At 36.0% G+C, this 12,541-nt stretch overlaps 1 protein-coding gene and 1 long non-coding RNA gene across 3 annotated transcripts; one reads left to right on the forward strand and one right to left on the reverse strand.

Annotated features, from left to right (window-relative positions):
- Positions 1–427: 427 nt before the first annotated feature.
- LOC113325177 lies at positions 428–2,408 on the reverse strand. Its single transcript, XM_026573391.1, has 2 exons — positions 2,328–2,408; positions 428–1,138 (listed from the first exon to the last, which is right to left on the reverse strand). Exons 1-2 carry the CDS (start codon positions 2,406–2,408, stop codon positions 428–430), a joined length of 792 nt encoding a protein of 263 aa, XP_026429176.1.
- Positions 2,409–6,585: 4,177 nt separating this feature from the next.
- On the forward strand, positions 6,586–11,857 carry LOC113322645. 2 transcript variants are annotated; one of them, XR_003347254.1, is made up of 4 exons: positions 6,586–6,774; positions 6,848–7,289; positions 8,758–9,830; positions 10,256–11,857. It is a non-coding gene; the product is annotated as an uncharacterized LOC113322645 (long non-coding RNA). The 2 variants fall into 2 exon arrangements; XR_003347253.1 differs by lacking the exon at positions 10,256–11,857 and having other exon boundaries at positions 8,758–10,200.
- Positions 11,858–12,541: the final 684 nt, after the last annotated feature.

Raw genomic sequence — 12,541 nt, forward strand, 5'->3', positions numbered from 1 at the left:
ACACTTGCATCGGTTATATTTCCCGACAGTAAGGGTAACCGGGTGAGTGTAAATCTTCTTCAACTTTTGGATCCGTTAGAAGATGTGAACAAGTACTCTTGGGGGACTGCCATGGTAGCACATTTGAATTGTCAGTTATCAACTGCATCTCGGGAACGATCTTCTTAAATCCATGGGAATACAACTCTACTCCAGGTAATTGGATTGAACAAAGTTGTATACTTTATTTATGTTTGTTTATTCTTTTAATTTTTTTATACTTATCAGATTGTTTTGTTTTTTCTTATTCGGTGTCAATAGGTGTGGATTTACGATCGTTTCCCTACTCAAACGCCCAAACGCCCAAACATAATCCTCTATCTCTTCTTTCTCCATAAAGCACCATGCCACGGTGAATAGAACCTGTTTGTCAATAATAGAACCTCTTTTATTTATGTTTTACCACGTTCAACATGGGCATGATATACCTGTTTGTCTTGTAGGTGGCATTTATGAATAGAACCTGGTAAAAACACTGAGCCAAATCCACCATTCTTGGGTGCGCAAGAAAAATATGAGTAACTGTGTCTCCCGGACCAGTTCTTGTTTGCATGGCGTAGTTAAGTTTTTCTGCTAACCACTCAGATTGTTGCATAATTAACCGACCATCCCATTCGGTTCTCTTGATCGTTGCTTTGGAAGCGTAGATTGTGGAAATAGTAGACAGGTTATCCTTATCTTCCGCCCTTATTGCATTTAGGATCTTAAGAGGCCTAAATCCCTTCATTTGTCGAACCTTCTCCATTTGATGCAGCTTCAACCGGGCATATGCAGGATGTCCATACAAACTTTTAGGCGGAGGATGGCTGTGACGACCATCCAGAATACAATCCAAAAACCAACGATCAGTTTCATGGTGCCTTTTGAAATAAATCCTGAAAGGGCATCCACACTTCTTCGAAGCAGTTTTGTACACCCTAGTCGTCTTCTTCTCATATTTGTAATTCTTACCTTTGTGACTTTCTCCCTTTTTCCCCGCTCTCTCGCATACCATCTCCATCCTACTGGAATCGACGTGTTTGCTTTGAGCAACCACGCACATCTTCTCTTTGGCCTTTGAGATAAGCCATTCCTTGGCCTCAGCATTGTCTTTCCATGTCTACATTCATATAAGAAAATACACATCCATTATATCTAATTAAACAATTAAAAATCAACTATAACTAAACGGTTGAGGGAAATGTGCCAAATCAGTAATATAGTGTTGCAAGGTATCCGACCCCATCGTAGAAACCGGTTCTGGTTGAGATCTTGGTTGCACCACCAACTACAACAATATACAAATCACAATTATAAAGTTTGTTGATTATCCTTGAAAAAACAAGAGTCGTCAACAAGGGAACTTGCAAATTGACGACTCTCCATCCCAGAAACTCTAGGCATTCTACCAATTACTGGGGTCGTCACTTAGTTTTTTTTGCAGCTTGACGACCAAATCAGGTCTGTATAACAGAGCTACTGTCGTCATGGTTGTTATAGAGGACAAACGACTCTTTTGGTAGAGTATGACGACTCTGTAAACAAACAAACGACCCTTCACGTAAAAACACACGCCTTTCTGTTCAGTTTTCTCAAAGGGTCGTTCTCAAAGAGGTAAAACTTATCCAAAGATTTGATCAATACTAACTGAGTATGTTTGCATTTTCAGTTGGAGAAGGCGTATGGCTATTATGAAGAGTTGCGTGGGAAAATGTTTGAGTTCGACGATTGCTACTTTATCTTGGAAGGCACTACGTATAACTACAACATTTATGCTTAAGTGTTTAAGTGCACCGTTATTATCTATTGTATTTCATTTCCTTCAATTCAACGCTATGCAAGATGTATGCCTTTTACGATTCAATGAAATGATCCTATAAAATCAAAAATTATGAAAATCCATATCAAGAGTCGTTACAACATATTACTACGTTATCTAACGACCCTTCATAATATTTGCAATGTCTATGCAGAATCGTCATGGCATATGACTACCCTAAGTGTTACATTTTACAGGGAGTTTTGGTTTTAGAGTCGTTCCTTTGTTAACCAAAACACATGACGACTCTATCTGACCAACTAAAAGGGTCGTCACTCTGTATGACACTACTATAACGATTTTTCATATCCTGCAAAAGTTACAGGTTTCAGTCGTTATGAGTAGTGTAAATAAACTGACGACCCAATAGGGTCGTTTTGGTATACACACCCCGACTATGACGACCCTTACACTGAGTAGTTCCATAGTGTGGATGATTCGAACCACTTGGAGCAACAAACACACAATTTCAAGAGTATATGAGGTTTACCTGGTTGTTTTGAGGTGCGGGTTCTTCATTTTTGAGGATTGGTTCCTTCATTTTGAACAATGGGATCTTCATCTCCACCATTATTCATGGCTTCCTCAATTAACATCTCCTCATCAAACATCCAATCCATCGGATTATTTGTGATAATCTCACCATCAACACAATCTTGTTTGCTGTTTGAAGCTTCACCAACATCATTTCCTCCACTACAATCACTCATTTCTAAAAACCCTAACTTTTCCCACAAAACTCCTCTTCTTCTTCTCAACACACACACAAAAAAACACCACATTTTTTCCCCACAAATTTTAACTCTTAAATCAGATTTTAACTTAAACTAATTAATTAACTTAACTTAACTAATCATTGGGGGTAATTTAGCCATTTTAAAAAATAGGGGGACAAGGGATAACCCATATTTGCTATTTCATAACCCTTTTTTGTCCTGTAGTGCAGGGCCCCTAATTGTTTTTAGGGGCCCGCAATTAAGCCAGGTTTATTATCTCAAGGAAGATAATCAAGAACTAACTAACTAATGATAAACCAACGCAGTGTACTTTTATTTGACTTTTTTGGGTTGTACTTGGTCACTTTTAAAAGTTAAAATTTAAATCGTGAGAAGTGGATACAATTTGTATCGAACCAAAGCAAGGGATGTATTTAGCCATTGCATAATTTAATTAGCTTCACTCTTTTTTATTTAAGATATATATCGTTTAAAGAGATTTGAGCGTTGATCCAAAATACACAATGGCGGAGCCAGAATCTAGCTGGTTTTCTCAAAAAGCATTTACAAAAATAGACAATCTTTTGCTTTTGACATTAAATTTTTGAAACTTCTAGGTACTTATTGTGGTAATTGCATAATTTAATTAGCTTCGCTATTTTTTATTTAAGACTAGTGAAAACACATGTGCGATGCACATGATTGAATTTGATTCTTCTAACAACACCAAATTTTATAGCAATGATATTTTTTTTCGTAAAATAAAATTTAATATTCTTATTTGTACTCATTAGTAGGTAATTTAAATAAGAGCTTTCCAAATATGTTAATTTTACAAAAATTCGGTGTGTGTTTTGAAAGATATCAAGTTTTTAAGAATTTTGATATATTTTTAAAACAATGACATTTATGTGAATATGTAAATAAGGTTAAATATATAAATACTAATTTAATGTACGTTTTTAACCTTATATATAGGTGAAGTGGTAGTTGAAACTTGATATTGAAGGTCATATTAATAATATCAGGGTTACACCAAGCTGTTTTGTCTTTTTGTAACTAACCAAAATACCTCTTTTCTTTATATTAGTATAAGATAAGATACATATCATTTAAAGAGATTTGAGCGTTCATCCAAAATAAACATTGGCGGAGCGAGATTTTAAAAAGCACTTACAAAAATTGACAATTTTTTACATTTGACATTAAACTTTTTAAATTTCTAGGTACTTATTGTGATCAATACATAATTTAATTAGATTCACTCTTTTTTATTTGAGATATATATCATTTAAAGAGATTTGAGCGTTAATCCAAAATATCAAGTGATCGAGCCAGAATCTAGTTTTTTTCAAAAAGCACTTAAAAAAATTGACAATGTTTTACTTTTGACATTAAATTTTTGAAATTTCTAGGCACTTATTATGGTTGTTTATAAGTAATACAAAAAAACTAACTAACCACATATTAGCTTTGTTTTATAGACTTGTATCACAACATATACATAATAAGTTTCTTTTTTCTTTTGATAATCAAACCATAAGTATTTCATTCCATATAAGAAATGTATACATGATGGTTTCCAAGAAAAACAAGTAGATCAAAAACATGAAACAAATACAAGAAAGATGTGACATACAAATAAATCGCAAAGAGAAAGAGCGATCTATAATGACATCACCCAATTCTTGTACATATAGATTGGAGAAGCAATGGTACCAAAATTGTAATTCGACAATTTTGATTTGTTTTCTTCTTTAAAAAGAGGTGCTCCTATGAGAGAGGAGTAATTTGCCGAAAAATTCTTCATGTGTAGCTAGTAACCGGAAATCCTAAATTTATATTTTTGATGAAGAACTTGATCTTGACCGCGTTGAATCGCCGATGTACGTGTATCCAAGATAACGAGTCACGAACAAATCTAAAGAAAGAAACACTACGAAAGTGAAGATAGAATCGCCCTAATAGCGAAAACAAAATCGCTCTAATAGCGAAGAAATTTATTATAATCAACGAAATAACTTCTAGATGACGATTAAATATATAAAACTAATCAAAAGTGCTCAATTCCGGTCCTAAAGGACCAGATCTGAGCAAAGAAGGAAGGAGTTTTTTTCCCTAAAGGTTTTGAGAGAAAGAAGAGGGAAGAGAAGAGAGAATTCTAACTCTGATGTTCCGAATTCCATAATAAGTTGCAAATGTGAAATAAATATTTATTCTTACTGTACTAAACTCTAAATATATGATGTGCTGAATACAAATTATGACATAACATCAAAAAGCTTACTAAATACTCGTGAAAATTTAGGAGGGCTAGAGCCAGGGTTAGTGAACTATTAACAATCTATTAACAATCTTGTCTGTATAAAATTTTTGAACACATGAAATGAACATTTCATGCATTTAGCTTTATATTTGATGTTTTGTGAGTATTTCGCCATATGGTTGTTCATTTTGGCTAGCTTTTGCTCAGGCCTCTGTGCACTTAATGTGCCTCTTATTCTGTACTTTTTTGTTTTTCCTATTAACAAACTTTTAACATTTCTCCTTCATAAAGAAATGCACGAAACTCACAAATGCCAATATTTTTTTCTGTACTTTTTTGTTTTTCCTATTAATAAAATTTAACGTTTCTCCTTCACAAAGAAATGCACGACACTCACAAATGCCAATATCTAAAATGAAGAAAAATAAAATGTCTATATAAAGAAAGAAAATTAAGTCTCTGCTTAAAAGATTTCTAAGTCTACCACCCAAAAAATTAAAAATGTGAAATCTAATGGTGAAACCAAACTTAGTTTCGGCATGATAAGCATCAGCTATCTGCACCACCAGGTAGCCAAAGCTTGGCTATCTATTACTCTCTCTGTTTTAGAAAAATAATGCTTCCACTTTTTCTAACACTTTGCGTTAAGGGTGCACAAGAACCGAGTCGGACCGTCCCGGAATCGGTGGAATTGTACCCCTTTTTATACCGATCCAAGAAAGGGGTACAGGTATCGGTCCAAAAAATAGGAACCGGGACTAAGAAGGTACATGGTCTTATATAGATCCCGTACCGTCCCGGACCGAATGTACTGAAAAATTATAGCCATTAAATTTAGGAGTAGTAAACTGATAATAACCATTGGATTTAGGGGTGGTAGGTATATATGGAACATAAGGCTAGGGTTTGAGGTACTAGTCTCGGTAGGTTATGGTACAATTACACTTTCAAAGATTCAAAATTTGCTTCTTCTCACTTTATTCAAAAAATAAATAAAATTAAACCTAGTATTTAGTCTGTCCAATGTATCTCAAGGTGCTTACTTTTTCACTCTAGGAAAGGATAAATTTGACGACACCACAGTTCCTCCTCCCATTTCAAAAAAGAGAAAAGGGATGATGATGATGAAAAATTTCTCACTTACAAATGTTTAGGTTATTATAATGGTTTAGCTTGTAAAAAAGTAGTGAGTGGAGCTTCTAGTCGTAATGGTGTGGTCTCTATTGTTCACCCAATCAGGGGTGAATCACTAGTCCTCAACTATGTAACTCCACGTTCAGAGAGTACAATTATTTATGTCATGTTTTGGTTTTGATTCTTTATCAGAAGAGTATAAGGTTGTGATTACCTTTACAGAGACTAGGTATATATATAAACTGATAATAGCCATTGGATTCTTTTTTTTTTCTTGAACAGTGACTAGTACCGGAATCGTACGCATTGTATCGAATGGTACCTAAACCGAGGTACAGGATACAGGCATCAGTCTAAAATTTTGGAACCGAGGTTAGGGAGGTACATGTATTCGGTCTCGTCAAGAACCGAGTTTTACCGTACCGTGTGCACCTTTGCTTTGCGTATTTTAAGGCAAAAGTGAAAAAAAACAAAAATATCATTTTTCCAAAAACAAAAATACCAAAAATGGAATTTGACTTGTAAGAGATGAGAGACCATAGTGGGCATAGTTGCTCTTTGCTACAATGTGGTTAAAGCCCAATTTATAACAGGCCCCATAAACAGATTTTAACATCATTATCTAAAGAAACGATATTTCCTCACATTTCCTCACAAACCCTAGAATTTTTTCTTCACAAACTCTGAATTTCTCTTCAGTAATTTGTCCAATTTCTTCCAAAGTCTGTAGATTTTAGGGGTTTTTGCATCAGAGAAGGAAATTATGGCGGATTCTGAAAAATCCAATGGACCTGCTGTGAAAGAACCATCCATGGAACCAGGTAAGGAATCTTCTTAGTTTTGTTTTTGTTTCTCTTTACTGTCGAGATTTTGATTTTGATTTTGATTCTTTAGTGTGTAGTTTCTTCTGAAAACCATCATCTAAGAACAAAAATGTAAGAAACCGAATGGTGGTGAAGAGGAGGACAATGGAGAAGAAGGTAAAGGTTCCTCAGTGATTCAAAAGCCCAAATTGGCTTCAAAAGCTGATAATAAGCTACATTTTTCAACTGGGACGTCGACGAAACAAATCAAGTGCGACTATAAGGAGACTAGGTATTGTGGGTTTGGGGATTCTTATAAGTTTATGATGATGGAGAGAATGGGAGGAAGCTGAGAAGATTCCAAAGAGGAATTTAGCTTTAAAAGCACATGATGATGATGATGAGGATGAGAAATGTGAGTTATGATGATGAAAATGCATTGCCTTTTGTGTATTTCATTTGTCTGACAGTCTTTTATTGAACCTGTCGTTACCAAATGCAAGCATTATTTCTGCGAGCATACTGCTCTCAAGGTAAATTTTTTAATTTTTTTTTACTTGAAATTCTTGCTTAGCTCAAAGTGTTTGATAACATATGTTTAGTGTTGCATTTGCAAGTTTGATAAAATATGTTGTAATCCTTTTCGATGTAGAGATTTAAGTAGAACAACATAAAATTCATTATAATGCTTTAAAATTAGCTTGGGTGGTGTTAGATTTACTAGTTACAGTATGTTTAATTTCATCACTCTTTGGAGAAATTTGGAAAAAAACCTCATAACTAGTAAACACAGAGAATTTGATGTACCAAAGGTCCAAAACTATTGAACCGAAAGGCATTGTACCCGTTATCGATATGTTTCTGCCCGTATAACACAATAATGGTTTGTTGTAAACATTTATTGAGTAGCAACTGTGTTTTGCACCTTTTTCAATTATGAATCTATGATATCGAAAATCTTAGAATAATTGCTAGAATTGATAAGTACAGAACCTCATTAACTTCATTCAGTGAAAGCCTATTTTTAGTAGGACTATTGGAAAAAAGAAAGAAAAAATGTTGCGACACTGAAACCTTGCTAACAGATAATCAGATATTAAACTTCACAATTTCTTGGTTCTTTCTGATTTTGGATTTATAAACCATATCAACTATTTTGTTGTTCTATACTGTCAAAATGAATGATTGCCGATCTAAATGCTTTTTCAATGGCAAATGGAACTTTTAGTTGAGCGACATTTGATTCATAGCAATAGATACAACCAATAAGTTCATGACCTTCATGTAAGTAGATTTTTCTGAAGAACCAGTGATCATCGGACATGATTGCATAATCCAAAGCTGGTAATATTATAACCCAATCATGAATTTATGCTCAACCTTGTTAAGGTGTAAGTCCAACATGTCGTTTTAAAAACGTTAACCACTCTTTTGTCTGCAAGGACCAAGGTATTTGACCAGAAGCCCATTATAGTGAATTTATTGTGTCCTATTTCGGTTATGAAAGATAAGCTGTGATATTTAGGATGAAACATAAATCATGTCTCACTCTAGTCAGCTTAGTACAAGGTTTTCCGCTATAACATTTATAGGTGACATTGAGAATGGGATTATGGTAACAATTATATTACTAGTTGTGCATGGGCGAATTTCATATCAAACAAGCATGTATAAACTATAAACTTTTCTATCAGGTGTATGTTAAAATTAGGGACAGTGAGGGCATCTGCCCCTTGCACTTTCGTGCGTATACATGAATTTGTTGCATAATGCACATAACAATTTAAATGTACTAAAAGTTCAAGGGTTCAGACAGTAGGTTGTGTTCAAGGGCAGGTTAAAAAGGTTGGTGAGCTTATGTAGAAATATATTTGTTTCCTCTGTTTTTGCTCTTGCATGCTGCTATTCATGTTCTAAGATCTAGAAGAATAGTTTGCAATACATTTTGTTTTGAATTTTAATATGATGCTAATATTCTGAAAAAATCGGTCGATTCTGCAGATGCACATATTGATGTCTCAGTCCTCTCAACAAGCTGGAAATCCTATTCTGGATGACTGCTAATTCACTGGGTTGAGGTCCTTTGATGGTGGAAAGCTTCTCTTGCAACAAAAGCTTCAGCGATATTGGAAACAATGTATGGTCCATGTATGGAGCCAGAATCCTCTGAATCTCTGATGTCGTTCCAAACAGGCGGGTAGAAAGTTGAAAGCAACTTATGTTGATATTATAGGTCCTAGAGCTGGTCTGGCCTTCCAGACCGCTTAATTGCCATCAGACCTTTTCCACCAAATTGGAACTCGAGGAGCATAATGATGGGAAGTGCAACTCACTGTTACCAGCCAATGATGAAAGCAAGGAAAATGATGATCACACAAAAGGGGAAGTAAGCACCAACCGTGAGGAGCATGCATGTGAAACAAGCAGAATTGACGCATCAAAGAGTGGAAAATTGGACACTAGTTCTAGAGTGATAAAATTTCAAAAGAAGGAAATGGTTTGTCCCTATAGCCTGGAGGAGATTAAAAAAAAAGTTCATCACCGATGATTCCAACAAGGAATTACTGAAAGGAATAGGACTCATTGGTTCAGATGGGATTACATCCCTTGTCCCATCTCTGTATCTCCATGATCCAGCACTAATTTTGAATGTTGCCCAATGGAAAGAAGCCGAAAATGGTACTAGGTGTAACAACACTGTGGAGTAAGTATAGAAAAACAAGACTATCAGTTGATAAAATTCCCACACACTCCGCAAGAATAAGTGCTGAGAACGGTTTCAAGGAGGAACAGCCAAGAGCCAAGGTATCAGCTTTAGAAAGTTCAAACAAGAAAGATCCAGAATCTTCAGAGAAGAATACTCCAGCACCTTAGGGTCCCTGCTGTGTAGTGCCTGAACATTTATTTTGAAGCCTATGGTGGGAAAGGTTACTCCAATTTTAAGGCAGCTCAAGAGTAACTTCTCCGATATGGATGCTGCTCTTCCTGAAGAAACACTCAGGCCATTAAAGTCTGACCCATTAAAAAGATCTGCTTGGCGTGCATTTATCAAATCTGCAGGGTCAGTATTTAAGGTGAGCTTGTCTATTTCCGATCTTTCTTCCTGAAATAGTTGATTTGGTAGGACTAGGCGATAATTACAGTTTTAGAACTGTCATTACATCATTTTTTAAGCCAGTGGTCAATTTCCATTCCATTTTGTGTTATTAGCAGATTTACAGCATTATAAGAAAATGTAGCAAGTGCTGTAGAGTAGAATTTACATAATAAATGGAAACTTGACCATTGTTGAGCAATTTCTGCCACTAATCGCCATTGGGAAGATATTGGTATTTTGGTAGCAATTCTTACTGTTACATTACATTTCAGGAGAGCTCTAATTTGACACTGATAATCCATACATTAACATTAAATTATGTATGTATTATGGCGATATGTTTTTTCTGCAAGTTTGTTGATGAATAACTTTTCTTCAATTTTTGGTCTTGCCATAATAAAGTGAAAGTTTGATCTTTCATATGATTCAAGCAATAATCGTATTCGAAGAAATTATCAAGTACTTGAAGAATAGTTGGTACTACTGGTCATCACTTTCAGCTGCTGCAAAAATCTCCACTGTTTCATACACAGTTGACGCTAACATGATTTACCAGAAGAGTCCTCCACCAGATTCAGATGCAAGTCTTCCTACAGATCCCAAACTAAAGAGTAAAGGCTGAGCAAGAAAAGAAATGATACCGAGGGTTGATCTTAGAAACATAGAAACCAGATTCAAATCCAATCTTGGTTGGTACAGCAGTATTGCCAACTCTGTAAATTTGTTCAGTCTCCCTGGCCTCTTGTGCAAGCACATGAAAAGGTGTACCCTTCCAAGTCCGTGGGCAGTTTCCACTGCTGTTGTCTGCTTGAGTGTGCGTATAAAGAAGGCAAGTTTGACCCGCTTATACAGAAGTCTGGATTAAAAGGCAGAGATGAAGTAGTCAGTTTCACGTGCATTTCAGGCGCACACAAGTAACTCAATGGAAGCTTACCAGAGTGTAGGGGTGCTTGCGGAAGTTGTGATGCCTACAGAAGGAATCTACCCTGTTCCTGCGCCAAGTGAACTTACATGGGTAGTGGAAGTTGTAGCTGAGGTTGCAGTTCCTAGTGCAACAAAACAAGATAAGTTTCCTGGTGCTGACCGACCAACTATATGAAGAAGGTAAGCACCGTGCAAAAGTTTCTGGATGAGGAATTTGAAGACGTTTGAGGCTTCAGTATACCGAAAACGCAAGCATCGTTGTATAGAGACTTGGTTGAATTATGGACACATTACTGCAAACCAAGTTCTTACAGATTTATATTATTCCCTAGTAGTCGTTGTCTCTGAAATGATGAGTTCGATTGTGGATATGAATCGCTACTCTCTTGAGGAGGTTTCTTCGGAAGTGATTGATGATTGGAAGAAGAATATGAAAGTAGCCGAGAAACTTGAATTCAACGTCGTCTGGTTGCTCCTGGGCGCTTGGAAGATATTAAGAAATATTTTGCAGAGGAGAAGAAGCTTCAGAACACATTAATGGAACAGGTTCAGGCAAAGGCACTGAGTAATTGAGGCTGAGCAGCAGTTGGTCTTGGCAAAATAGGGACTTTCCGCCCTGGAAACTAAGATTTGTACCCTACTGAAGGAGAAAGAAGAATGCAGTGGTCCTATGCTGCTTTTTAATTGCGGCGGGAACTTGTCACCTGTCACGGCTCCAGTGCAAAAGGATGCAATTCTGATTGAAGAGCCTATGGATAACAACCCAAATATGGTGCCTTGTACAAGAATTATAAGAATAACACGCTTAATTTCTAGCTTCAACATGTAGTCTTGTTGTACGCTTAATTATAAGCTGTGGCCTATATCTTTGAGTAGGAAATCGTTCTTGAAAGCTGGTGCGGCTAGCTTTAACTGAATCTGAAAATATCATTTAGGTAGCTTTTCTTGTACTTGTTTTTCCATGCCATGTATGCTACGGACAGATTGAACTCAGAAGTGTAATATGAAAATCCAATAGCTAGTGGCCTTTACGAGTCATTCTGTTAACCTTGGGTTTTCATCTAGTTAAAGATTTCTCAACTCTGGCCACTTATCTTCAGATTTTAAGCAAGATAGGCACAGATTGGTGGAGGCGAATAAAAATACAATTATGTTCAGATGTGTGCCTCAAATAATTCTGAGTCAAATCCCCAGTCATACAACACAAAAATGCAATCCGACTAACATTGAGTGGAGTCAGACAAAAAGTAAATACTTATTAGTTTCTTATCCGAATCTTGATGAAGTTGTTGCTCGTCTTTATTGGCTCTGGTCTGTTTGGTGGGGGTTTTAATATTACTTACGTTCCATGCTCTTACAAAGTTTAGTCCGCACGATAACATTCCCTAGTTTAGCAAAAAAAAATAATAATTAAACACCCAATCACATCTCTCACGCCACATCGAGAGTTGCGCTCATCTTCCCTCCCATTGACCGGTGAACATAACCTTGCTCCTGATTGGGTGAAATCAAAGTTAGCCCCCTTACATTTCGTGGCCGTCGATTTCTAATTAAATAGATTCGATCCGATGCTCCAAATGTAGCGGTTGCGTCCACCCTATTTTTTGTAGCGGGTCGACAAAACCCTTGATCCTGATTGGTTGAAATTTTAACCAAATTATTACACCGTGTTTACATGATTTTAATAAAATCCAGAATTTCGGATTAGGCGCAGATAAAATGCCATATATAATGGATGCTAAAAATTCTACGACAATCTTTGGT

The sequence above is a fragment of the Papaver somniferum genome, chromosome 11 (genome assembly GCF_003573695.1).
Source record: "Papaver somniferum cultivar HN1 chromosome 11, ASM357369v1, whole genome shotgun sequence".
Lineage (NCBI taxonomy): Eukaryota > Viridiplantae > Streptophyta > Magnoliopsida > Ranunculales > Papaveraceae > Papaver > Papaver somniferum.